The 27,145-nt window shown below is 39.0% G+C and overlaps 1 protein-coding gene across 5 annotated transcripts in view; it reads left to right on the top strand.

Moving 5' to 3' along the window:
• The first annotated feature begins 18,198 nt into the window (after positions 1 to 18,198).
• The window catches only part of BNC2 (basonuclin 2), a 381,020-nt gene continuing 372,073 nt past the window's right edge, over positions 18,199 to 27,145 (top strand). For all 5 annotated transcript variants that reach the window (XM_032205573.1, XM_032205569.1, XM_032205574.1 and 2 more), the window contains exon 1: positions 18,199 to 18,314. In XM_032205573.1, the coding sequence (XP_032061464.1) occupies positions 18,312 to 18,314 (3 nt within the window). In that variant the 5' untranslated portion in view covers positions 18,199 to 18,311. The remainder of the gene's footprint in view (positions 18,315 to 27,145) is intronic.

Genomic DNA, 27,145 nt, shown 5'->3' with positions numbered 1-27,145 from the left:
TAGCCTGGCCCACCTGGCTATTTTGCTACTAATATATCAATTAATTCAATTCACATGGAGGAACTTCTGTGTGGTACCATAGCTTAATCACTACTGGTCATCCTTGTATATGACTGTTTACACGTTAAAAAAAAACTTAGTATCCAGGCTGAATTTGTATTCTCTGATGATATGCAGTCTGTCAAGCTGGTACAGAGTGTGGTTAGTATTTTTAATGTATGTAGGGATTTGGCAAAGGCCTCAGCAGAGCACAAAGGAGAAACCTGGGATGTAAGCTATGAACACTTTGGCACACTGAATTGGATATGAATAATACCCATTTTGGGTCTCTGTTTACTAGCCTCCCTCAGGAACCCCTATTACTACTCCATTTGTTAATTTTTAATATGAGAAATAGAAGCTTCTAAAAGGAGGGTAACTTAGTCATTGGGATCTCTAAGGAGCTGCTTTTTTTTTTTTTTTTTTTTTTCCTCTTTTTGTAAGAAAGTCTGCTCTCTTTTGGACTGTTAAGCTATGCAATCTTGTACTTACATCCAAACATGTCCCTTTCTGTCTTCCTCTCTTTACACTGGAAATAGATTGTCTGGCTCTATTTCCTTACTCTCCTTTCCAAGCTAGTGTCAAGAAGAAACAGGAAAAAAAAAAAGGTTAGAGGAACAAAAGACATTTTACTGTCTGTCCTTTTCTTTTTCAGCACAATTATATTGATACAGTTGACCACACGACAATAATACTGACTTTTGCAAAATCTGTGTTTTGTTTTGTTTTGTTTTGTTTTGTTTTTTTTCTTCTTTCTGTTATCACTATTGTTTTCCTTACTTCTCCTCCCATGTAAGGTGACAGAGTAACACTTTGGCCCACAAAGTTTAGTGAGAAGCAGTCACCCAAAGTGAGGTATCTGCTTTTCTGTGCTAACATACTTTAACTTATGGACTCAAAAATGAGTGCAATATTGCTCAAAAGCATGGAAAAACAGCAGCTATGGAGTATTTGAACTGTCAGCCACAGCTACAAGCTGAATGTTTTTCACCATTCCCTGAAAACCTTGGACAAATACCTGAGGAAAACCTTTGTTACCATTTTCTTACCACCTAGTCTTACTAGAGACTGAAGGTGGGCAAGAAAAACAGTATTTCAGGGCAGGGGAAGCAATGAGAGTAAAGGATGAACTAGAAATTCAGAGGTTTATCAAGACCAGGCTTTTCAGACCAAGAACTTCATAGTCAGCAGGAGTTTACTTCCTGAAGAGTGGAATCAGTTGCACCTTGAGTAGTACAAGCCTGATAGTTTATGTCCTCATAGCTTTGTCTCTCACAATTTTGCATTGGCATTTGACAGGTTACTAATAAGTAAATAATGTAGTAAATTAGCATCATACTTTCCAACATGGGGAGAGAGAAATGATGGAGTGCATTGTCTTAAAACAGGGAGTGTACAACTCATACCCTATGTAGGCACTTCAAAAGAGTGCAGAACAAATCTCACAGGCTTCCTGAGCACCTAAGGTTCCCTCTAAGCTGTATACTCTCTATCTCTCACTATTTCTACAGGCCTCATCTTGTTCTGCCATTACATGTTGTGTTTGCAGCAGCTCCTTGGTCCCTCTCTGATATTTTTTTGCTCTAATATTTAGTGAGCATCTAACTTCTGTAAACACAGCTCCTCCGAGTAACAGGCTAAAATTTTCTCCATTTTTTTTTTTTTTCATGTATGATTTTCATCTAATTACTGATTTCCAACAGTCAGTGACCATACAACTGCCTAACACAGTCTTCTTCCTAGCAGTACTAATCAGTTAACTGAATGCCTCTTGGTAGCTTGCTTGTGACTCCTGCCCATTCTTGCTATCTTGCTATGTGATGGTATTTCACTTCTGCCTGATAGACTGCTTCATCCATCCTCTTTGAGATTTGTCACTTCTCTAGCTTCAGCTTTGCTGGATTCTATTCATATTTTTTTATTATTATTTTTTATTTTTATTTTTATTGTAATCACTTGCAGTCTGCTGCCCTGAAGATTTTTCTTTCCCTGAGACTGAGCTCATTATATCTAAATTGCAGATGACACCAAGTTAGGTGCGTGTGTCGATCTGCTTGAGGGTAGGAAAGCTCTGCAGGAGGATCTGGATAGGCTGCACCGATGGGCTGAGGTCAACTGCATGAAGTTCAACAAGGCCAAGTGCCGGGTCCTGCACCTGGGGCGCAATAACCCCAAGCAGAGCTACAGGCTGGGAGATGAGTGGTTGGAGAGCTGCCAGGCAGAGAAGGACCTGGGAGTGATGGTAGATAGTCGGCTGAATATGAGCCAGCAGTGTGCTCAGGTGGCCAAGAAGGCCAACAGCATCCTGGCTTGTATAAGAAACAGTGTGGCCAGCAGGGCTAGGGAGGTGATCGTCCCCCTGTACTCAGCTCTGGTGAGGCCGCACCTCGAGTACTGTGTTCAGTTTTGGGCCCCTCGCTACAAGAAGGACATGGAGGTGCTCGAGCGAGTCCAGAGAAGGGCGACGAAGCTGGTGAGGGGTCTGGAGAACAAGTCTTACGAGGAGCAGCTGAGGGAGCTGGGCTTGTTCAGCCTGGAGAAGAGGAGGCTCAGGGGCGACCTTATCGCTCTCTATGGGTACCTCAAGGGAGGCTGTAGCGAGGTGGGGGTTGGTCTGTTCTCCCACGTGCCTGGTGACAGGACGAGGGGGAATGGGCTTAAGTTGAGCCAGGGGAGTTTTAGGTTAGATGTTAGGAAGAACTTCATTACTGAAAGGGTTGTTAGGCATTGGAACAGGCTGCCCAGGGAAGTGGTGGAGTCACCATCCCTGGAAGTCTTCAAAAGACATTTAGATGTAGAGCTTAGGGATATGGTTTAGTGGGGACTGTTAGTGTTAGGTCAGAGGTTGGACTCGATGATCTTGAGGTCTCTTCCAACCTAGAAATTCTGTGATTCTGTGAAATTCTTCCCCATGTTAGTGAATTAGTACTGCCCAGTGCATGGTAAATGCCTTCTCAAAATACTATATGAATGACTTGTTTTCATAAAGGAAGGAAGGAAGTCCTGCAATGATGCAGGAATATTATTAGAAAAGTTTCTTTTGCTGCAAGACTTTGATGCCTTTTCATAGATGGTTACATTCTGAAGTAATCTAAAGTAAATAGACCAAAATCTAAAAAGTTGTAATAATTGATCAGGAGACTTATTTTCTCTTAAATGCTGGAAAATATTTAGAAATATTCTTCTGTGGAAGAAAGAAAAGCATACACACAGAAAATGAAAAGCCATCATGGACGTTGTGACCATTTTACTCTGGTATGCAACTGTTGTTGTGTTGTGTTGCTTCTTCTCCAAAGTAAAACATTTTGATTGTTTTTCAGTAGTAATGTTGTATTTAGTTTAATTTTTGTTATTGTTAAAATCTCAAGGTAAATATTTTTTCAATGTATGGAAATGAAATTTAAAAGCTTCGGAGATGGGGTTGGAAGCAAATAGGAGAAAAGGTGTTTGAGGGTAGGTAGAGTGAGACCACAGTGAAAAATAAGAAATATTGTATAAAAACTCTGTAACAAAGATTTGAAAGAGTAAAACATATGCCTTAAATTGGGAAAGAAAAAATATGTGTAAATTGCATTCTGGAAAGGATTAATAGAATATATAAGAAGTAGAATGATCATATACTACATTTTACTTGCAAAAATGACATAAAAAGTGAAAGGTAGGTGTAAACGACAATGTTTATCCATCTCTGTAGTCCATTACAGTTCATATGCAACCTCTTATACTACATTATTTGTTCTACTTATTCAATTATTTTTTTTTCATTTATTAGAAGACTTCAAGACGTTATTAGGTTGCCTTGCATTGTAATCTCCATTTGCTAGCCTTTACTACAAGCCATTAAGTGGATTTTGTGCACTGAACTTTTTTGTTATATTTCTCACAATACTACCTAAGCAGTGTCTCAGCAATATAATTTGTACCTCTACCATCTCTTGAGTTCTCTTAAACCTCTTCCTAGTAACAGAAAAGTATATATTGGAGTGTTTGGGATATTTCTGTAACTGTATTAACATTTACCCTACCATATGTTTACACTTGATGCAGTAAGGTCAGGAAATGCACCTTGTATTTGGAGGAGAAATTGGGTAAGACTTTCACAGAATTCCAAGTACCAGGAAAGCTTGATCTGTACAAATGAACTGTTTCTTTCCTGTCAAAACTGCATTATTCCAATGGAGTATATTAATGACCACTATCTTCATCTCAGAGCTTTAGCTGAGTGTATATCTCTCTGATCCTGTAAATTGGAAACTTCTTATAATACCTGCTTTACACAGGAGGAACTGAACCACACAAAGACTGTAGCTTTGCTAAGGTCACACAGAGTAGCAAAGAAAGCAGAATTGACACAAGAATTCCTGGGATGCCCAACATTTCTCCCACAAGACATTTCTCCTCTGGTCATTGCCTCTAGTATTTCCTGATTTGCTATGTGTTTCTACTTGTGAATAGCTACTGATAAACAGCACTCCAAAATAAGTGTATTTACTAATGTAACATGCTATGTGAATCATTTTATGTGGCAAATGAGTGCAATAAATTTATATACTTACTTGTCAGTTTTCTTTCATCTAAATACCTCACCCTTTTTCCTTATTTTTAATTCATGTGGGGCAAAAATCTATTTAAGAATGAGGAAGACAAGAGAGTGAAAGATAAGTAGCTCATGGGTTAAAGGAGAAGCTGCACTGAATGTTACCAGTATTTGGAGATTATATCATCTAACATGGAAAGCAGAGGAAGAAGTGGAGAGAGTTGAGAATATAGATGTCTGTGGTGACTGGAGAAGATTAGCCAATGATAACATGAGAACTAGAAAAAGCAGAGGAAACATTTAGTTAATTCACTTGGAAGTGTTGCAGCACTATTGAAGATAGAAGGCAAAAAATATTGGGACAAGCAATTCTGTACTCACAGAAGAAAATCTGCAGTAACATGAAACTGATTGAGTCAGATTGTCTAGGAGGGCAGCTGTGATGTCAGTGTTATGAAGTATTGGGGGCCGGATGACTGGTGTCAAAAGGTGCTCTTAATACTATTTGTTTAATTTAATCCTCAATATACTTTTTGTATGTGGATGACCTGCTAAAGATATGTAAACTCAATTATCAGACTATATCAACATAAAGCTCCATGAATGTTTGAAAGGAAGCTAACTAGTTGCTCTTAGAGCTGGTAGTTCTGAGAGAACTGAAAGCAGTTACTTTTATTCTCTCTGTGTATTCAACAGAATTCTGAGTAAGATCTACTTCCATTATATGCACTTGTATAAATTTTAATAAGGGAAATCAAGGAAAGATTTTTTTTTAATATACAAAGAAAATATGATGATAAAAATATGTAGGGACTGAAATTTCCTTTTAAAGTAAAGAAGGACTCAATCTCAACTTTATTGTGGTCTCTTACACTGGATGAGTAGCACTACATTTGTGCAAATAAAAATGAATCTATCTTTTGCACTATCATATAGATAAACAATAACAATAAAGTTTAGAATCTTGCTGTTTAGCTCAAGATTACATTGCCTACACGGTGAACAGAATTAGATAACAAATGCGCATTTTCCACCCTCCTTGGAGACCTGTTTTTTCAAGCACACTCCCAAGTTTTTACCCAAAAGGAAAAAAAAAAATAAAGTTAAAAATAATAATCTAGGGTGTCCAAAATAAACTAGTCAGGGTCAGTAATAGCAGCTGTATATCTCTGTAATCATCAATATTTTCCTTCCCAGCTCTCAGCATGGAAATCTTACTGCCAGTAGGACTGATTTTAATGACAAATGATTGAGGGAAGTTCACAAGACACATGAACAGAAATAACCAAGAGGGGATGAAGTATACCCATTGCCTCTTACCTGGTGACTGATGGAATTCTGTGTTAAGTCATAGAGCAAAATTATTTAATATTCTCAAACTACATATCAGACTTAACGAACAAATCCAAACTTGCCTTTGTCTGGAGTTTGTTTGTGCTTCCTATGTGGCTTGAAACATTTCATTCTTGAGACTCTGTACTAATAAACAATATGCAACCAGTTTTAAATGCTGAACATTTTTTTTAAAGTCAAGCTCTGTATCAGATGACCAATACTGTCTGCATGAGACAAATTAATTCATTCTAGTATATCTGTAAGTACTTCAAGTGTTGTGTAACTTTGTGTAGCTTTTACCTGAAAGTTGTCTAATTCTGTCCTTTGATTTTATTTTTATTGCTTATATAAACATCTTACTGCAAATAAATACTTTTCTACTCTGAACAGACAGTCCTATGAGTTCTACTGATTTCTAATCTTGGCTGTGATATGAGATGGATTTAATAACTATCACACTGGAGAGATCTCTTATTTCATACTGTAATCACAATCAGTATCTGAAAAATTTTGCAAGAAGACAAAACAATCATCCTGCCCTTAGTCCAAAAATTACTGCTTCCTGAGAATACAGTGATTTAAGAAATCCCCAGTCTGGATATGACTTCAGTATCACATGTTAGTTCTGGGCCAGCCAAATATCTTTGCTGTGGTTAGTGCTCTGCAAGACAGTGCAAAAGACTTGAATTTGATTCCCTGCTTTAGCAAACTAGACCAAACAGCTATGTTCATGCCTGTGTAGCATCCTTCATCCAAGGATCTCTGAAAATGCACAGCAGGAAAATGCTGAACTGCTGCTGTTCTTAGGGTGAAGAGAGAGGTTTACAGAGAAGAGGGTCATGAATGAAATACCAGGAAACCTGAAATAAAATTTTCAAACTTTAGAACGTGTCCTTATAGATGATCTGCTTTTTTAAAATGTTAAGTTCTTTTACTAATGTTAAGCTCCACATTAAGTCAGTTGAGGCTTAGCACCCTCAATGTTATTATCCTGGGTAACTCTTAGAAGCTAGTTTTCAAAGAAGAATGCTTAAATCCTCACTGATTTGTTGATGAAGCTGAACTGCTCTGTTGCCACGGAAGTAGTTCAACCTGAGCTGATAAGCTTTTCAGGACACAGGCTAATTCTGCTCACAGCTAACAGGCTACCTACAGTGGGTTTCAAGAGTAATATAGCCAGCATTTATTAGTTTGGGTTCTGACCTACTCGATAACATCTGTATGTTTTCACATCGGAGCTAGATATTTGAATGGCGGAGTCACAACTGCTTGGCTCAGCTGTGCCTTGAAACACATGGCATGGCTTACTGGAACACAGGTGTTTTGATAGTGATAACGTTTATCATAAGTTCAGTAACAGCTTTGGTGAGTATATTTTATATGTTTAAAAACATATGGATAGCAATTAGCTGAAAGAAGTTACAAAAATACTTTGGAGAGTGTTCACATTGCTTTTGCTGAGCTGAACACAGATAAATAGCGATAATTTCAAAGTAATTGGTAATAAGTACATAGAGCAAGAAAAAAAAATAAAATATCAGACTAGCATCCTGGACAGTGATGTAGATGGGGATATCAAATTAGGGTGGAATATAAACTTACTAGGTCAGTATATTTTTGACAAAAAGGCAAATCTCATTTTCAGCCATAATATCAAGAACACTGTAAGTAAAATACAAGAGGTAATTGCTCTGTTGTCTGTGGATCATGTGAGGCGTCTGCTAGCAAACTATTTGCAAATCAGTCCAGTGAACTTGGTGACTTTTATGGTAAGTTGAGAAGCACTCAGGGAAAAGGAACAAGAGTGCTAATAATTTTCAGAAATACAACCTCTGAGGAATGTTTGAAGGAAAAGGCATTGTTTGGTCTATGGGAGAGGTGGAAGAAGGACAAAATAAAGATCTTCCAGTGCTGAAAAGTCTGCTGTGTGGTCTGTCTAGGATAGGACAAGAATGAATCAATTTATTTACAGGGAAAAGTACTTTGTTTAGCTATTAGGAAAAAAATAAAATTAAAGGTAGTGAGCTACTGGAAGAGGTCACTTATTGAGGATACAGGAAGATTTTTTCAAAAATTCTGGATAGCTTTTAGAGATGCTCTCAGAATGTCTATTATCTTGTCTCAAAGCTGATTAGATGTCCTGAGGTTTAATCCAGATCCAAACATGTGCAATTCCATGAATTAAAGGTGACATACAGACTGCACAGGTCTGGTTTAAAGTGAAGTAGCATATCTCTGCCATACGGTGGTGATGCTGGCAGAGAATGGGTGGAGAGCAGCCCTGAGGAGAAGGACCTTGGGGTGTTGGTTGATGAGAAGCTTAACATGAGCCAGCAATGTGTGCCTGCAGCTCAGAAAGCCAACCATATCCTGGACTGCATCAAAAGAAGAGTGGCTAATGGATCGAGGGAGGTGATTCTCCCCATCTACTCTGCTCTCGTGAGACGTCACCTAGCACTGCTCTAGCATTCAGCTCTGGGGCCCCCAGCACAAGAAAGATGTGAACGTCTTAGAGCGAGTCCAGAGAAGGTCCATGAGGATGATCATGTGGCTGGAGCACCTCTCCAATTAAAAAAGGCTGAAAGAGTGGGATTTTTCAGCCTAGATAAGAGAAGACCAGGGAGACCTTACAGCAGCCTTCATGTACTGAAAGGAGGCCTGCAAGAGAGCTGGGGAGGGACTCTTTGCCAGGGACTGCAGTGATAGGACAAGGGGTAATGGTTAAACTAAAAGAGGGTAGGTTTAGATTAGATATGAGGAGGAAATTCTTTCCTATGGGGGTGGTGAGGCACTGGCACAGGCTGCCCAGAGAAGCTGTGGAAGCCCCATCCCTGGAGGTGTTCAAGGCCAGGCTGGATGGGGCTTTGAGCAACCTGATCTAGTGGGTGGCATCCATGCCCATGGCAGGGGGTTGGAACTAGATGGTCTTTAAGGTTCCTTCCAACCCAATCATTCTGTGATTATATGCTTAATGGTTTCTTTCTCTTGTTCACCTCCACAATAACTGGTTTTCATTTAAAGGGTACAATACTATTAATCTGTTGCTACTTTACATTGATTTATTTAGTTTTCCTGGTAATACTGATTAAATTTAGAGCCTATATTATTGGCCTAGCCTTTACAATAATACTATGAAGTGTTTTAAAGGCTGGAAGTGAATAAAATTGGTTCTGAATAAGGCAAAGACAGACTGAAATACTGTAAGAGCTAGGATTGGCCCATTATGTATTTGTTTTGATGCCTCTCTGTTACAAAATGAGGTATTCTTAGCTAGTTGCTCTCTTGATGAACAGCATTTTCCTCTGGAGCCTGGAAAAATGTATCCATTGGTATGCTTCTACAACAGATTTCCTGAATAAATGCCTATTAAAACTATGCATGAAGGACCAGATGTCTATGTGTTTCCTCTGCATAAATGTAGCACTCCAATTAAAGATCATCCTTCCTTTCATACATAGGATTTCTTTTAGCCCAATTTTTTTAGTAGTGATTTCAATTCTAACAACATCTTTTACAAAGCACTAAACTAATGTTTGTGTGTGTGTGCATATTTGGCCATTAAATGAATAAGAATACATACACATCAGCACGCACACACACACACAAATATATATATGTATATATATATATACATATTATATATATATATAATATATATATATATATACATATTATATATATATATATACATATATGTATATGTAGGGAAGAACTTTTTGTCTTTTAAGTGAAGTAAGTGAAATTGTTTAGAAAATGCAAAAAGTAGCTATCCAGCTTCTTTATAAAAGTGTGATTTGGACTGCATTGCAACCATTCTTTAAACTGTTTTTGGTGGGGAGAAGAAAACATTTTGAAATCCCAACCTATTCTGTATTATTAAAGACTGAAACAGGAAATAGCAGTAATGTTATGGGAGGCACTGACAATAAAGCTTAGTTTCATGTACTTTCCGCACCACCAAAAACCCACAAGACTGTAGCTGCTAGGCATATGTGCCTGAAGATTCAGTTAATTCTGTGACTATTAAGTTGTAGACTATGGAGTAGTAAAACTACTATTTCAAGTACAAATATTTTATTTGCTTGTAATGGCATTGAACTAAAGATGCCAAATAACTGCTGCTGACATCTTGATTTTGTAACAGTTGCCATAGTTCTTATCTCCTAGCTCGTGGCATTTCTTCTTTAGTAGTAATATATTTACTTTGCTATCACTGCAATACCCATTAATTGGCAGTAACAAGTCAGGCAGAAGAAGCCTGACCTCGTCACACTGATCTGTGGTACAAGGTTGCCGCCTTGGTCTAGGACAGGTTTTAAAGCTGTTTTTCAGAGCACAACAATTATTTTTTATTATATGACTTCTACTATGTTGCAGTAACAATTATAATTCAGCTTTGAAGTTTCTCAGTGCTAGAACAAATGAAATGATGGAGTTGAGATCATAAAGGCAATCTTTTTTTTTTTTTTTTCCAGAGTACTGTCAACAATTTTACTTATATATATCAAGGATAAATTCATTTTTGGCTTGTACACAGTGTATTGGTTTGCAGAAGTCATGGGCCAGAGGATAATTGCATATGCAAATGTTCCAGGTGCACCAAGAAATCGGAAATAGTCAAATTAAAATGCTCACCATATAGAGGATAATTTTACAAATTACAAAGAGATAAGTAGTGGCCACAGACTCTGTGCCACAGTTTAAGAATAGGCAGCCTTCCTGGGACAGTATATCACAAACCACTCTTCAAGTGGCAGCTTCCTTTGTTTCTTCTTTTGAGCCATTGCTCCATCTTCCTCACATATAGCTCTGCTCTAATTGAGAGAGGTATTTCATGACAGCATTAGTATGGTGGATTTCAGAAGCTCCCATATTTAAGCATATTTGTGAGTTAACTTTCAAAGTAGAAAGTCACATTTTCTATCCTTGAAATCAAATATAATTAAAGACTCTCCAGCCCTACAAAACAGAAACTCACTAACCAGAAGAGTTATGAATGCTGGAAGATCAACATTTGAACTTTGAATCAACTCTGAAACATTTTGAAGTTTTTAAAAGAACCCTTTAGCCATCAGTTCATTATTCCCCTTATTCTCCTTTTCCATTCACATACACATGGAATAAATCCCTTTCACTCATTGCATATATTTCTGTATATATATATATATACATACACAGGTGAGGTCAATTCAGTATTTTTAATTTGGAAAATACAACCAGGACTACCACAGACTTGGATAGATTGGTCCAAGATCCAAGAACAACTCTTTGGATCTGAAATCAGAATAACAAATTGGGGCACTCAAAGGAGAGCATGAAAATTCAGAGCTCTACCTTGATACAACAGTCAATTCCAACCATTATTTCACTTATGATCCAGTGTGAGCAGTCCATGAAAGAAAAAGTACTTTTAAAAGGAAAGTAGTTTTTGGACATTGTATTTTCATTTCTGACTTATACCAGGTTCCAGATGATAACCAATGCCTATAATAAAGTCTCACCCTGTCTATACATTGTGCCCTTGTCACAACATGTAGATGACCTCAGCAAAGTAGTTGTACTAAAGAGCAGTACGAATACTTGGCATTCTAACTAGATCTTTGCATGACGGCTTAGAATCAAGCTCAAGTTCAAATAAGACTGATTAAGCTCCTGCAGTTAAGAGTAGCTGAATTATCTGCTAGGAGAGATCAAAATCTAAAACATTAGGTCATTGGAAAAAAGACAAGAATTAGGTTCTCAATACTTCTTTTCTTTCTCTTAACATAAAGATCCAATGGTGTTTTAATATCTGAAGCAATTATAAAAGAGAGAGAAAATGAATAAGGAAGTTATGATGCATGAGGAATCATTATGACAGTTTATTTAAAGCCAATTTTAACATTCTGTACTGAATTCAGCTTAGTTTGCCACATCCACTATAAATGTCCTTTAAGCAAGGTGTAAATAGGAGAAAAAATATTCTGCTAAAAGTAGGGAACTCTTAGCAGTCATCTTTTGAGAATGGACATGACAGATTTTGTGACTTTCCTTGCAGTATTACATTTGACACTTTTGTTGCTTTTAAGATACTGAGTCACCAATCAGTATCAGCTGTGACTGGGGCATTTTATTTGTTAGGACTCATTTATAAAAGCAATTTAAGTGCACAAATGTTCATTGCAAGATACCATGATAAAAGAAGCAAAATCCCATTAACAATTAAAGTTCAAGACTGAAGCAGTTAAACTGGATTTTAAAAAGAGAGAGAGAGAGAGAGACTTTCCCATCATGCTTCCAACTAACTCTCCAAGGCAATCACTTTTGACTGTAATAGTATAAGGAAAACAAATGGCAGCACACTAAGAGAACTGCAAAACACTGAGATGCACTGGGGAAAAATATCCTCAAGTGTTATATGAGATAAGCTGAGACATATTCCAGAATGCATATAGTACACTACATGTGGTCTCTGACTAGCAATTACCAAGCTATAGAAAAAAAAAGTGATGGACAGAGATTGAAATTGACAACAAAGGAAGAAGAAACTTCAATCTAGAGATGTCTTAAGTGTCAAAGTGTGTACTCATTGGAGAAAGGATGACCAAAGAACTAGCAAATAGATCCAAAATATATATTTTGACTTCTTTTTTTTTTATTATTTTTTATTTTTCAAGCAAGTTGCTGAAATTTCTTGTACCTTGTTCTCTTCATCTCTAAAGTGTGTTAAACTGTTTTTGTTCTTTGCTCATGTTTAAAACCATCTAAAGTCCCTTTCAAAAACTGTTGTAGAGCTAAAAAGAAACATCTGTATCTATTATTTTTCATATAGAAAAGTATTTGAGCTTAGTTGCGCTTACATAGTACTGGAAGCATATTTGTCTTTAAGACCATCTTCTAATGCATCTGGGAAAGTTTGGATTAAATCAAACAATGTGGTAGCAACTTCTCAAAGAGAGTTAAAAGAGACTGGGTACAGAGAATATTGTACTATAATAATAATAATAATAATAATAATAATAATAATAATAATAATAATAATAATAATAATAATAAAGGATGGACATGCTGCCAGCAACTTTTTTACATCTCCATAACCCACCATTACGGAGAGGTTCTAGCAATATTTAAACTGCAAGAAAGACTTGGAATCACCTTCAGTATGTCGGTGCAAATCAGATAGATTTGACATACTTTCATGAACATCATAGTGAATTTTGCCAGTTGGTTAAGAAATGTAGGGTTTACACGGTTATACGTTCAGAAGTAAAGGAATGTTATCACTAGTAATGTCTACACAACATTAATTCAGCCTATCCATGTGATGAGCACACAGTATCTGAAATTACAGGATCACATGCTGTTTTCTCCCTACAAGATCTGTTCATATAAAATACACAGAATGGGGGATATTCTCTAAATGAAAATGAGTGTCTGTATAGCAAATGAAGCTTATTTCTCCAGATTCCTTCTTAATCTACTGCAGAAATGTTAAGGTGTGCGATGAGTGAGACAGGAAGAGAGACCAGACCCATAGTTAAAGCAGACGAAGCAGTTAAATTCCATACTAGTGAATTAGATTCTACCTGTCTTGAGTTCCCACGCAATCCTAGGCAACTGCCCAGGTTTAACTTTAAGCAAAATTTTTATAGTCAGTCACTAGTTTTTCACCTCTCATCTCCAGTTTTCACAGCTAAGTTTAGCTGATATAGTGCAGAAGTAGTAAAAAGTACACCTTTGATGCACTGCCTACATCAGGTCAAATATCAAACTGCTGCTTTAAAATAGTAGGAAATACAGTTTCCCAGGGAAAGAATTAGACCTTTGTCAAAATAAATGCACAGATATTATTTCCTAATTAAATTACTAAAAAAAGTTGAAGTTCTACCAAAAATGTCATAATCTGATAGATTAACTAGCATGAAAACTCAAATAAAAGGAAGTTTAAAAAGGGAGAAAAAAGGACAAAAGGAAAAAGAGAAAACTCTGATAGGAAGTAAGAGCCCACAATTTGTGTAAATCATGCAATAAGCCATTCTACATATTGTAGAGTAATAGTCAGCATAGGAACTTAATATAAATGTTGGATATGCATGTTGGCTACAGCCATATTTCTGAATAAAATGAATAGCCAGATTAAGACTTTATAATGACATTGGTCTAAAATATTCAGGGCCATTTTTATGCTGAATTAAATTGTTTTCCCCTTTAATAGTTGTGATTACAGAAAATAAAGAAGGTTTTATATTCAGGACTGGACATCATTTTTCCCTTGGAGTTTTGTTTTTTGTTTTTTGTTTGTTTTTTTTTTTTTTTTTTTCCTGCTACGAAACTGCTTTTCATTTACATTTCAGTACCAGTTTTCTCTGGAAGCATTCTTCCTCACCTCACTACCCATCAGTGGTGGATTTCAGTTTGACGTGTGTACACTCATGGTGTACTGGTGTCCTGTGTTCCACTTCTCTGCTGGTTGGGCACATCATGTGGGCTGCACCTGCAGGTTTGCAGGATGTGCAGAAGATTCATGTGAACCATAAATTAATTCAGTAAGAAGGAAGATTAAGACAGCAGAAAAATACCATACTCTGGAGACATTACAATTTAGATGACTTATACTTCCACTCCTCTCAAGCTGCAGTTCCTACTCAGACTATAGTAAACCTGCATCTCAGTACTCAAATCTGGAAGGTCAAAATAAAAATGAAGAAAAATATTTTGCTAAATAACTTTGTTCATGTTAATTAATCTCAAACCAGTGACTACTATTCTTTATGGTGGTTACAACTGGTTTTGAAGGAAAACTACAGTGAAAAAGTATTTGCTGTATAGGATAGATATTATTGATGAAGCTGAAACTGTTACTCAGTGCTGTCTTCACTAACAAACATCTTCGGTCTAAAAAGCAAGGAAAATGTTAACCGTTGCTTTTACTCTCTTAAACCTTACATATGATCTGCCAAATTTAGGATAATTAGACACTTTCAGAAGTCATGAGACAGCCTATGACACAGCTTGGGTCTTTACAAAGTCTTACAAGATGTTCACTGAACTACAAGAAAAGATATCTCATCGTTGCCTGTAAAATCTATCATGTGTGCTGAACTCTCAGTAAGCACAGCAATATAAAGAAAGAAAAGTCACTGTGCAGGTGGATGGCATATATTAACAAGGGCCTCATCTTCCTAGGATTATCTCAGGATACCACATAGTGGGTAAATCTGAGTAGGAACTGAGTGCAAATTCCAAACACTGTTGTCTGTGTGACTGAAAATATAATTCCAAAAGATGCAAACTTTCTGGAAAGCTTGCTGCTTGTTCAGTCTGAAGTCTAATGATGATGTATATTCAAATGTCACTGGTTAGCTATTGTGCTGCTGATCCTTTGAGCAGAAATGTCTTATTCCACAGTGTTTATCCTGTAATCCCATACTGTCAACCCAAGAATCAGAACTCCCAACAGCCAACTTGCCTCCAGCTATTTTATCTCCTCCGCAGCTTTCAAGAGGCTGTAATATACTGTCAATACAAAAGCCACTGGCTTATTGACGGGTGGAGGGGAAAAAAAGGGAGATTTAAAAAAGCTGCATTAAATACCAAGCAAGGTAGCACAGGAACTACTTAATGTATTATTATTAGTTTTCATATGAAATGACCCAAAATATTTTAAAATAAAATAAGTGGAAGCTATTAATTATTGTGTTAAACTTAATAGGTTCTTCTTTTGAGATGATAGGTCAGAGCTTAGATCAAATTTTTAGCGTGTAATATAGGTTATGATCACTGTTATCTATGGGTTTAAGGAATATCTGGACCAAATGCCTAGCCCCTGTTTAAGGAATCTCACTTTTCCAAGGTAATACAGGAAATTTGTTTCAAAATCAGTTGTCTGTTTGCCTACCTACTGTAAGTCCTTTCTTTCACAAAGCTGTAGGTCGTTGTAGCCTTGATTCTCTTCTCTGCAACTATGCAGTTAAAGACCAGCCTTGTACAGGGCACGGCATATCTTTATGGTGGCAGGTGACCATTCCTTCTGAGAAGGTTACAGCTTTTTATTTTTAATCTGCATCAAGCTGCTTTGGACCCACTTTCATGTGAGGAGACATGCATGTGAACTTGTCAAGGCTTTAACCACTAGGGGGCTGTGTGAACACAATGTTTTGGGTAGTTCTTGGCCCTTCACTGGTTCAAAAGGGCAAATGCGTTTTAATGTACAATAAAATGTGACTTTGAAATAATGAACTAGGTTTTACTTATCTCTCCCCATTGATAGAAAATGTGTCAAGTCGTGGCTTTAAAAGTCCTGTGATTTCTTTTCTTAGAATGTTCATAAATGACTCAAAAGTTTACTTGGTCATATGTACTCGTATAAAACAAACAAAAAACCTTTTGAATCGTTGTCTGAACCTGAAACACGCTCTCTACAGCCCAAGGCTCAAAACTAATCCTAAAATATGGGCACTGTAAGACTCGTCCACAAGCTGATGTGTGTTACGCCTGATGAAGACATCTGGGTAAAACCCAGGAAACAGAACCAGCTTTCAGTAGAATCAGAGATAACCTTGGGATGCATCCAGCCGCTTGTTGTGAAAACCTACTTTTGGTGGCAATAGAGGTCAGCTCCCCTCCCCTCTTATGGCAGGCATAGGAAATGCAGAAACGACGAGGACGGGCTGCCAAGCCTCGCGGCTCGGCACCTCACAGCGGTGTGCCGCACAGCCCCAGGCTGCTACCCGGCTCCCCTGCCTGACCCCGCTCCTGGTCAGCGCCTCCTGGGGCAGCGCTTTCGCAGGATCCGGCCCAGACCCCGCGTTCGCACGGGCCCCGCGGGGCGAGGGGAGCCACTCGTGACCCCCGCCCTCAGCGCCGTGACGGGGCAGCCCGGGAGCGGGCCCGGGGGCAGCCCCGTCAGCCGCCGTTTCCCGGGGGGGGGGGGGACGGCGCAAAACAGCGCCTAACGGCGAGTAACGGCGCTAACGGCGCCGCGCCGGCCGTTAGGCAGAGCCCCGCGGCGGGCGCTGCGCTACGTGTGCGGCCCGCGGGCGGGCAGCGGCGCTCCACGCCCGCTCCCCCCCCCCCCCCACGCCCCCCTCCTCTCCTCCTCTCCGCCCCGTCCCGTGCGCGCTCCCCTCCGGGCGCGCGCGCGCGCGGCCGCCGCGTGTGTGCGCGCCCCCCGGGCCGCCCCGTGGCGGGCGAGGGCCGCGTTCGGGCGCGCTTGGCGCGGCACAGGCAGAGGCAGGGGCAGGGGCACAGATGTGACTTGTGGTCTGTTCCCTGCGAGCGGACACAACCGTGACGGCTCACCTCCTCCTCCCTCCTCCCCTCCTCCCGGCACACACACACACACGCGCGCGCTTACAGAACCGAAAAAAAAAAAAAAAAAAAAAAAAAAAGCCACCCTTCCTTTCACTTTTTTTTTTTTTTTTTTTTTTTTTCCCCTCTCAGATCCCCACACCGCGCTGTGCTGCAGCCGCCGCCGCCGCCGCCAGCGCCGAGCCCCGGGAGCTGATGGAGCAATGGGTGGGGAGCGCTGAAAGCGGCCGGGCGAGAGAGAAAACTTTGCGCCTTGCCTAACTTTCCGCCTCCCTGCTAACGCTCTCCCCACGGCTCTCTTCCCCGCCGCGTCCCTCTCCGCCCTCCACCACCTTCCTCCTCCTCCTCCTCCTCCTCGCCGCCTTCTCCCCGCCGGGGCCGGCCGGCGAGGCAGGGGGAAGCGTGCGAGGCGCAGAGGGGCGCCCCGGCCCCGCGCTGGCCGCCGAGGTGTCGGCGGGCGCCGGGCGGCTCTGACAGCTCGGCCGCGGCAGGGCGAGCCTCGGGGCGGGGGGACGGGGCCCCAGCGAGCCGTGCCCGGAGCCCCCGGGCACCGCGGGGCCCCCTCGGGCCCCCCTTCCCCCCCCCCCCGCCGCCTCCCCTTCCCCTGCCCCAGCCGAAGGGCCCCGCACCACCAGACCAACCTGTGGAGGCTCTGACCCCAACCTGGGTCCCTCCTCCCATCACTTCCAGCGCTCCGCTGAAAGCTGTTTTCCCTTCGTTTCCCTCCGCTGCTCGGGCTGAACTTTGGGGGCTGAAGTTTTGGAAGAGTCAGAGGGAGAGAGGGAGAGGCCAGAGGAGAGGCTCTAGCTACTGCTGCTGCTGTGCTTTTTTTTTTTTTTTTTTTGGTGGGGGGGGAAACAAACAAACAAACAAACAAACTATCGTTTTTTTGTTTTTGAATTCTCGCTGTGTTTTTTAGTTCAAACCACCTGAAGCTGTGAGGGCGAGAAAGAGAGAGGAAAGTGGGGAGGACGAAGGGGAGGAAGGAGAGACGGAGAGAGGGCAAAGAGGGAGAGGCGCTGAGAGCCCAGAGGCAGCAGGAAGGGTGCAGGCACTGCCGCTGAGAGGAGATCGAGAGACAGGGGGTGCACTTGACAACCAGCATGCAGAGATGGTAAGAAGTTTCCAGCAGCCTTTCGTTTTCATTCTAGCCTTTACTTCGGTTTGATTTGATTAATAAATCGTGCAGCAACACAAGCAGCCCTGCTCGCTATCCGGTGTGTTTCAGCCTTCAAATAAACAAGCAGCCGGACAGGCGAAGGAGGGGGGCAATAAATAAATAAATCAGCCTCGTGCTGCTTGGATTGGGGGAAAAAATGACTAAGAGGCTGTGCTAAACTTTCAGTGAGTTTGGGGGTTGAAACGGGATGGCCACATGCTTTTTTACCGCCTCCTTCCCTCCACTAAAGACGAGGGGATAGTGTGTGTGTTTTTTTTTTCTTTTCTTTTCTTTTTTTTTTTTTTTAAAGTGTGTGTCTATGGAGGGAGGGAGAGCGAAGGTGGAGTGGGGTCGAATTGGACGTACGGTGGTCTGATCTTTTTTGGACACCACCTCCTGCTCGGAAACGAGTAAGGTTTGCACACAACGTGAAGGTAACCTCTGCGAGTGGGGGAAGGAGCTGTGTGTTCGCGTGTGAAACAGCGCCTGAGGCAGGGAGACAGAAGTGTAAATCCACCTTCCCTCCGTAACTCTTTTCTTTTTGTTGTGCATGTGCTTGCAGTTTGCACCTCTCCAATCAGCGATTGTTAACAGGACTGGTAGAGCTGTGTGGATGCGCTGGCTGTAGGAGGGAGGGGGGAGCCCCAAAAGCCAACTTTGAGCAAGTTCTTGCCGCGTGTTTCATGTGCTGTGCAATCGCACATCTCTTTTTACAGCAGGGTTTTTGCAACGCACGGTTTGGGCTTCCACCGCCTCTTAATTAAAAAAAAAAAAAAAAAATAATAATAATAATAAAAAAAAAAATCGAAACGACCGAGGACCTCGTTTGGCTGAAGTCCTCTTGTCCGGGCTTTGATGTGAAGATAGGTTAAACAGCTGCGAAGAACAAACATGTCCAAAGAGCCGTGACTGCTCTTACACGCGTAATGCTCACTGCTCGCCTTAGCGAGTGGACCGACCTCAGTCGGTGATGAGCAGCGCTCAGCCCATACTCACCGAAGTAGTGTATTTTCAGATGCAGCTTGATTACTTCCTTGCTTTCCATCAGCTTTTGCCACCTCACCCCAGGGTTGGTGTATGTTTGTCTGGTGTGCCTTGCATATACATATGCTGGCGCGTGCACACATACCTACACATAGATATATATGTGTGTTTACACACATAGATGCATGTATACACATGGCACTCGGACTATAGGTACAGTGTATCTCTCCGTGTGAGTGAAGGGAGAGCTTGAGATGGAGGGTTTGTGTTTTTCCCTTCTCTCCCTTACATGACATGTCTTGTTTCAGTGATCAAAGCCACAATTGGAGTGTAGGAGATGCAACTGTCAAATGTAGGCAACAATAAAAAAAAAAAAAAAAAAAAAAAAGAAAGGAAAAAAAAAAAGGGAGGGGGAAATAGCAGCATGTGCCTAGGACTGTGGTTACAGTAACGCTGACAGAAATTAAAGTGGTTTTGAAAGCAGCATGCGATTTATGATGGTTCCCATTTACCCTAGAGTCAAGCTGTTGTAAAATTGATGCACAAAAGACATCATGTAATAATCTGGTGTACCCAGGATTAAAGTGGCAATGAGTGTCTTTTTGTGTGTGTGTCTGGCCGACAGTAACAATGGTTTGAAGCAATTTTTAAATAAGAAGTCAGAGCGGAATATTACATATTTCTTTTCTCAACCTGTATGTAAGCCATGCATAGCTGTTGCTGAAATACTTTTAGGTGGAAGTGGACTTTCATTTCTCGTTATCTTCCATTTCGTATCTGTATTAAAGCCCACCTCCGCAGACAGGAATTTTAAAATGGGGTAGCATTTTTTGTCATATAGTTGGAGTACAAATGCTCGCAGTGCAGTTACTGAGTTCATGTCAGACAGTAACATTTGATAAGCCTGATTAGCAGATCTGCACAAGAATAGCAAGTTCCTGTAAAAGTATGTGGAACGTTCCTTGCCCTTAAAAACGACAGGAATTTTTAATCTGAAATTTAATGGGGCATATGAGCTGTCTGATACACTGCAGTTTCATTTTAAGCTGCCCATTATTAATGAACCATCTAGCTCTATGTGTGTTCTGCCTTAAATTCCTAAAGCACAAGAATTTTAAAATTCATGTATTTATGTAATTAAATATTTCAAATGATCTGTCGTTGCCTGATTCAGATGCAAGAAAATCTAAATGTAAATTGCGCGCTAATTTGTTACAAGCAAATTTTGAAACTCCTTGTAAAACCTGGGAGTGTGAAAGTGTCCCTTAAGCACACACATCTTATAGGCATAATAGGAGAACCTTGCTTTGGTACATTATTTTGTGAAAATGCAACACTGACATTTTAGGGGAGCAAACTCTGCAGGTTCCTATTTTTAAGAACACTTTATTTTTGTTATTGAGGTATCTGTGAAAGACAGACATGTGATTACATTAAACAAAGTAAAGGAACAGACAAAAGCAGAGATGACGGTTGCTATATTAAAATGTAAGTGTTACAGTTTGAATTTTCTAGTGAGTTTTTGAGTTCAGTGCTTTACATAACATTTTGTCCTAATCTTGCTTGCTGTCAGAGATGTTTCATGGTTGTGCAATTGCTGCAGTCAAGAATGCCAATTTGCATTCCAGGAGTGTCATTTGATTACTTTTATCTGCACAGCTCGAAGACCAGCCCAGACCTCTCATTTCATCTTGCCATGTCACGAGTCAGTGCTGTGTCGTCTTTTCAAAAATCTGCCTGATTTAGACAAGAAAGAAAAGTACTTTCATGTTGCAGCCGCAGTCCCCTGCTAACTTGTCAGCAGCAGGATATGATTCACTTGGGCCCAGAAGAATGGTACAGAGACGAGGGTTAGGCAGTTCAATAAACCCATGGACAGGTAGTGTGTGACGTCCCAAGAGAGCTTAAGTTAATGAAGAACAGGTCTGCTTAGTTCTTCACACTCTGACCTGGTGCTGTCCCCACAGTTTTCTCATTTGATCTTTCCCAGCAAATTGATCTTTTCTAGTACTTTTTTGCCTTCCAAGTTAGTCCTTGTGGGACTGAAATTAGCAGAGCAACTTAAGTTGGATAATACAGCTGTTCAGAAAAGAAGAAATTGGACACTAGCTCATAAAGGGGGGAGGGGAAAGTAAGCTATTCTTTCTGTTAACTGAGTTTTCCTTTTTTGTTTTTCCTAGTTTTATTTTAGAAAACTTCACAATAGCCATATTACTTTTGAAGTCTGCTTTCTTTCTTATTTATAGGCTGTATGGATGGCCCATTGCATGCTGCATTAAATGTGTATCCTTTAAATAAAACAAACATGCTTGCAGCGTAGACTGCAGGTTTGCTTTGGTATTTGTCAGTTGAACTTGCTTGTTAGAAATGATTTGCTAGTCTGTAATGAGGCTTTTACAGTTGTCGTAAGACATTTTAAATATCAATTGCACATGCCAACTACATTATTTATAGCCTGCTAAATAACTGTAATTCCATAGTATCCAATACTGAAATGCAGTGGAGATTAAACAATAAAAGCCATTACAAATGGTATGTGTAAATATTATGGTAGGTGAAAATACAGTCAGCAAATTACCACTGGCATTACTGGTTTTCTGGAAAACCAGTGTATACAAACAAATTGGTTTTGAACTAAGACACTCTGTACTTGAAATCTGTGTTCTAAAATGGAACTGTAGTATTAGTTGTCATTCCTTTACATTATTTTGCACTTAGTAGTTGAAAAGTGCAGTGGAGGTGCGCTCGAGTATGTGTCTGTAGGCGTGTGTGTGTGTGTTTAAATACATACATGGCTAGCTTGTCAAACAATGTAAGATTTCAAACTGGAATTTTGTAAATAAAGTGTAAGTTGGAAATGATTAAGAGGGTCTTTAGTATGCTCCACAATAATAAGCAGTATTTAACTTTATGTATTTCATAGCAGATGTTCTCACATATTATCCATGTCCTTTCAAGTTGTAGAATTGAAAACTGCTGAATGAAAAGAACACTTATTATGTAAGGGAAATAATGCTCTTGCTCCTTTTTGGTATTGCTTTTGAAAATGGGAAGGAACTGTAAAGGGTCATTGGTCAGTTTAGCTCATCTGCAGAGTTAGAGGGAACTTCATGATTTTATTAGATACGCCTAAGGTGGAAAAAAAAAGGCAGAAAAATATTCAGAATAAGGGCATAGTGATTCCTAACTTTTTTTCAGAGCCAAAGATGTAGCATTTCATCTTCACATATTCTGTAGTGGATATACACATATGTTGAGGCTGACTGCAGATGTCAGCAATTTCAAGAAAAAAAAATACTGTCAGCAAACTAATAGCATTAAAAGAAGTCCATGTAAAATGTTGGATTTTATACAAAGACAAAATTTATATTTTTCCCTTAAATATGGGTGTTTCTGGCAGTGTTCCTCTTCCTTTTGCATATTGGACACTATCAACAGAATTTCGAGTCTTTTCTTCACCATATATTTTTTTAATGAAAAAGTCCTGATTCTTGATCTGCAGGCTAGCATGGCCTTTGTTTTAATCTAACTATTAGTATGTGTTGGGAAAAAAAAATTACACATATCTGGAAATACAAAAAGTTCCCCATAAAATATAAAACAAATAGAGTATATCTGTCATCTTGGAAATGTGTATCACTTCCTAATCTAGCCAGGAATTTGTACTTAATTTAGAGAAATAACGTTTAACATGGCTTAATAAAAAGCATCTGTTTGAACCTTGTATTCTGTGTCAATTTCATCCCACCTAAATTCTGACATATTTGTTCTAAAAATGCATTGATCATAATTGCTGCTTAATAGTTATATGGCAGCTTTTATAAGCATTACTTTGGACAAACTTATTTACCATTTAAGTAAATGATATAATCCAGTGAGATAAACTACCAGATTTGTCTCCTTTATCTCTTGCACAGTAGCTCTCATTATGTGCCTTGCTAGTAAAATCCTTTATTTGTTGATTATTAGAATCTTAGTACACTCAGGAGTTCTGCTGTAATTTAATGTGGTTGTTCAAAGAGGTTCTTTCATTTTAGAATCTTTTCACAGTACTCTCACCACATGTTATAAATATGTATATTTTATACTCCAGATACATATGCAAATACTATTTTTCTTATTCCAGGTAAATCAAACTTATTGAGGGAAGATTCTTTTCATCTGCAGAGGCTATGTCCGTACTTCTCTCTTGGAATACTTTATGTGAAAAACACAAATTTAGATAACTTAATCAGATTTGTTTCTGATTTGTTACTTTAGGGAGTTCTTTATGTTTCTTCAAAATTTTCTTTTCATGGACCTATCATGTTCTATTATTTACTTAAATCAGATTTTTGTAGAAAATTACAAAGACGTAGAGGGGTTCTAAAAACATGTTGAACACTGTGATTATTTGCAATTATAAAAAACAGAATGGCTATTATGCTGATTTGTAAGACATGAACAAAAAGGAAATCTAAATTCCATAAGCTAACAGCTAAAAACTCTGTAAGTCACCATGATTTGGTGCACTGTCTGGAAGTTCGGCTGTGTTCCTGCAGTGTATTACAATTGGTTACGTCCACAGTTCTGCAGCATATAAAACTTAAGAAAATAGGCCTGTTAGAATTCTTCGGCTTTGGGGAAAGTTTCAGATGGTATGCAAAGCATATTATGAACTGTTATCAGCTGTAAATGAAACTGAGGGTATGTACAACAGCCATCATGCTGTCAGCTGGAATCACACTGAATTAGGGTTGCAACTTTATCATATTTGTCAAATACGTATTATTTTGAAACTTGTGATTTGTGCTTTTAGGCAATGCTTTTTAATGTTGAATACAAAGATGTAACAGCAAACAAAAAACATTTTTCCCTTATTGTGACCTGACATTTGCCAAAGTGCCCCATGCTGAAATTTCTTTTCAGTATCTTTTTTTCTTCCAAAGCCAGACATGTACCCAGACACAAAAGCCTCTGTGTATAGCAAGCTGTTTTAAATATTGTGACTCGACGATGTGCTGTCCTTTCTCTGCTTGAGCCAAGGATCTCTGCTCAGTGTCTGTGGATTACCAAGTCCCTTCTTTATTGTACCTCTTGTCAGCTATTCCTATTCATTTAACCTTTCATTAGTGTCTGTGCAGCTTCACTGTCTGGAAAGCCAAGGAAAAACCTAAAGGCCTACTGTCACAGTTATTAGATTTCTCAGTTACATCCCAGCAACCATAAAGGAGTAAGAGTCAACACTATTGTCATGCATGCTGCTATCCTGGGGTGCAACTCTTCTGTGCATGTCAAGGACATGTGCCACATGTTGATAATGCATCCCAGGGATAAATGCATGACATGGGGGATAAACCAAGGCTGGCACTAATGAGCTTTGTAGGAGTTATTGCAAAGACAAACAGTTGTGAAGGAATTTTGCTTAAAACGCTGAAGAGATGGACTTGCATTAAGTGTTGCCAAGGCTTGCTTGTGAGGTACTTGTCAATCATGTTAGTTTCATTTAAGTTCCATTTACAAGGGAAAAAATGTTTTCTATGACTAAGAAATATTCTTTATTTATTTATTTTTTTTTAAGCTGATAGGATAAAGTGTACTTGAAGTAGTCCTTCAATACACTTCATGACATTTTTTTTCTTTTTTCTCATTTTTGCATCAAAAACTGCAATCCATACTAATTACTTGAAAAACAATCTACTAATATGAATTGCACTGTATTCTAGAGTATTCCTGTTAGCAAAGCTTCAAATTCACTCTGGGTGTTGTATTGACATAGGCTTTTCCAAATTTGAGAATATCTGGGTGCATCTAAGTAGCTTGTTCTACTTTTGGCACCCTAAACAATATGAAAAAGACAAAATTATTAATTATGAGACCGTTTCCTCATTCTGCCGATGCACATCTTCCATTCAGTCCAATGCAGTATTCACTTTTTGCTTCCAAAGTTCCTGTCCAGCCCATCTTACATGCCTTATTAACTAAATGCAACTGAACTCTAAGCTTGCAGTTTTTACAATAGTAAAAAAAGCATGTTTTTCCCTCACCTCTCTGTAGTTTACCTTTTAGAACAGATTTTAATCACGTTTTTATAAGTAGGATTAAAACAGTATGATATATAACTTCATATGACTTTTATAAGGAGAAATTGGTCAAAACAAAATTTGATCTACATGTTAATAGTTAAATTATAATTGAATTGCTCCCATTATTTCTCTGCAATGCATAAGGATCTAATGTTGGTGCTATTCGTACCAAGGCTAAAAGTGAGAATAAAGCCATTGAAATCAGTGGAGTTACAGCTATATGAAGTTGTTAAATAAAACCTACTCACCTCCTTTGCACTTTCCATATGGCACGCTAAGAGGGTTTTTGAGATGATAAATCTAGTGGGCCACAGGAAAATTCTTACAACTTCCTCTTTCCAGATGCACTGTTTAGATTTTCAGTGTCAGTGGTCATCATTTATTAATAGGGATGCCGAGCTTTTTATTTTTTTCCTCACAAATTCTGATATGAGGAAAGTGAAGAATGGCTGTACCTTTAGCTTTACTTGAACATCGGAGGCAAATTAACCAGCAATGTAATAGCTGAATTCAGGAACAAGTTCCTCCAAATAAAATTGTATTTGAGAGAAAATTAAGAAAAAAATAATCTTTTTCTTCTTCAGGCCCTGGAAACATTTGTACCCCTGATACTGAATTCCACTCTCCTTAAATTAAAAGAGAAGCTGTTATATTTTGTGATTTGAATTAGACAAATATTTAAGTGAAATGAAATCTCAGACATGAGCTGGAACAAATGTAGTAGTGCCTACTTATTTTAAAACATCCTTTCATTACTAGACTGATATTAGCTTTGATGAATCTAAAACTTACTACATGGTTTCCAAATCAAAGATGAAAGGGCCAGTTAGGAATCAAATAAATTTTCCTGTTGAAATGTAGCATTTGACATTTAGAAAGATGTGCTCAGCATGATGAACCACTTCTCTTTACGGCAACTTGCCTGGTGATTTTTGCAATAAAACTATTTTAAATTGAATTGAACTATAATAAAGGTAAGGTAAATTAATTTGGAAGTCTTGATTAGTGCCATTTTTTGACCCAAACGAAATATTTTCCTGAAAGCTCTTCCCCCCCCCCCCCCCCCCCCCCTTTATTGTTAATACGTGCCATTTTTCATTGCTAACTAATTACTGTTGTTCTTTTGATGGACTGTTACTAGTCTAATTCAATTGTCCTTGTGTGGCATCTTGCTAGTTTTATTAAAGAAAAGTTTTGTTATTCACCTTACTGTGAAGCAACCAGTAGATTCCTAGTGCTGATCAAGTAGACTTATCCCCCATCTGTATCTTTTAAAGGATTATCATTATTCTGTACTATAATTTACAGTCTACAGTACAGCTGGGCAGTGCTTTTATACTGGTCTGATGCCAACTACATATTTCTAAAGTCCTACTCATAATACTTTACTTTCCATAATAAGAATCTGTACAGAATCCTAGAGAGCAGCATGGGAAACTTTTGTTTTTCTACTTAAAATGCTAAGAATTATTAAAAAATAATAAAACCCACTTGTAAATATTAGTTAAAATTTTTAGCTTTTCTGGCAGGCAGTGACCATATATCTTTTAGCAGCTGTCTTTTGAGTTGAGTTTTTGAAGACACCCTGTTTCTGGTCTCCTCTACAATGTACGTGGTAAAAACAAGTGACGCTAGAAGGCAATTGAATAAGTTAATACATACACAACTTAAAGAGGCTGAGGAACATTCTTTAGTACACAAACTGGCATTTTGATTTTCTCCATACTTTGGTGCAAG

This window comes from Aythya fuligula, chromosome Z (genome assembly GCF_009819795.1).
Source record: "Aythya fuligula isolate bAytFul2 chromosome Z, bAytFul2.pri, whole genome shotgun sequence".
Taxonomy (NCBI): Eukaryota; Metazoa; Chordata; class Aves; order Anseriformes; family Anatidae; genus Aythya; species Aythya fuligula.
This window is presented reverse-complemented; position numbering and strand designations above follow the sequence as displayed.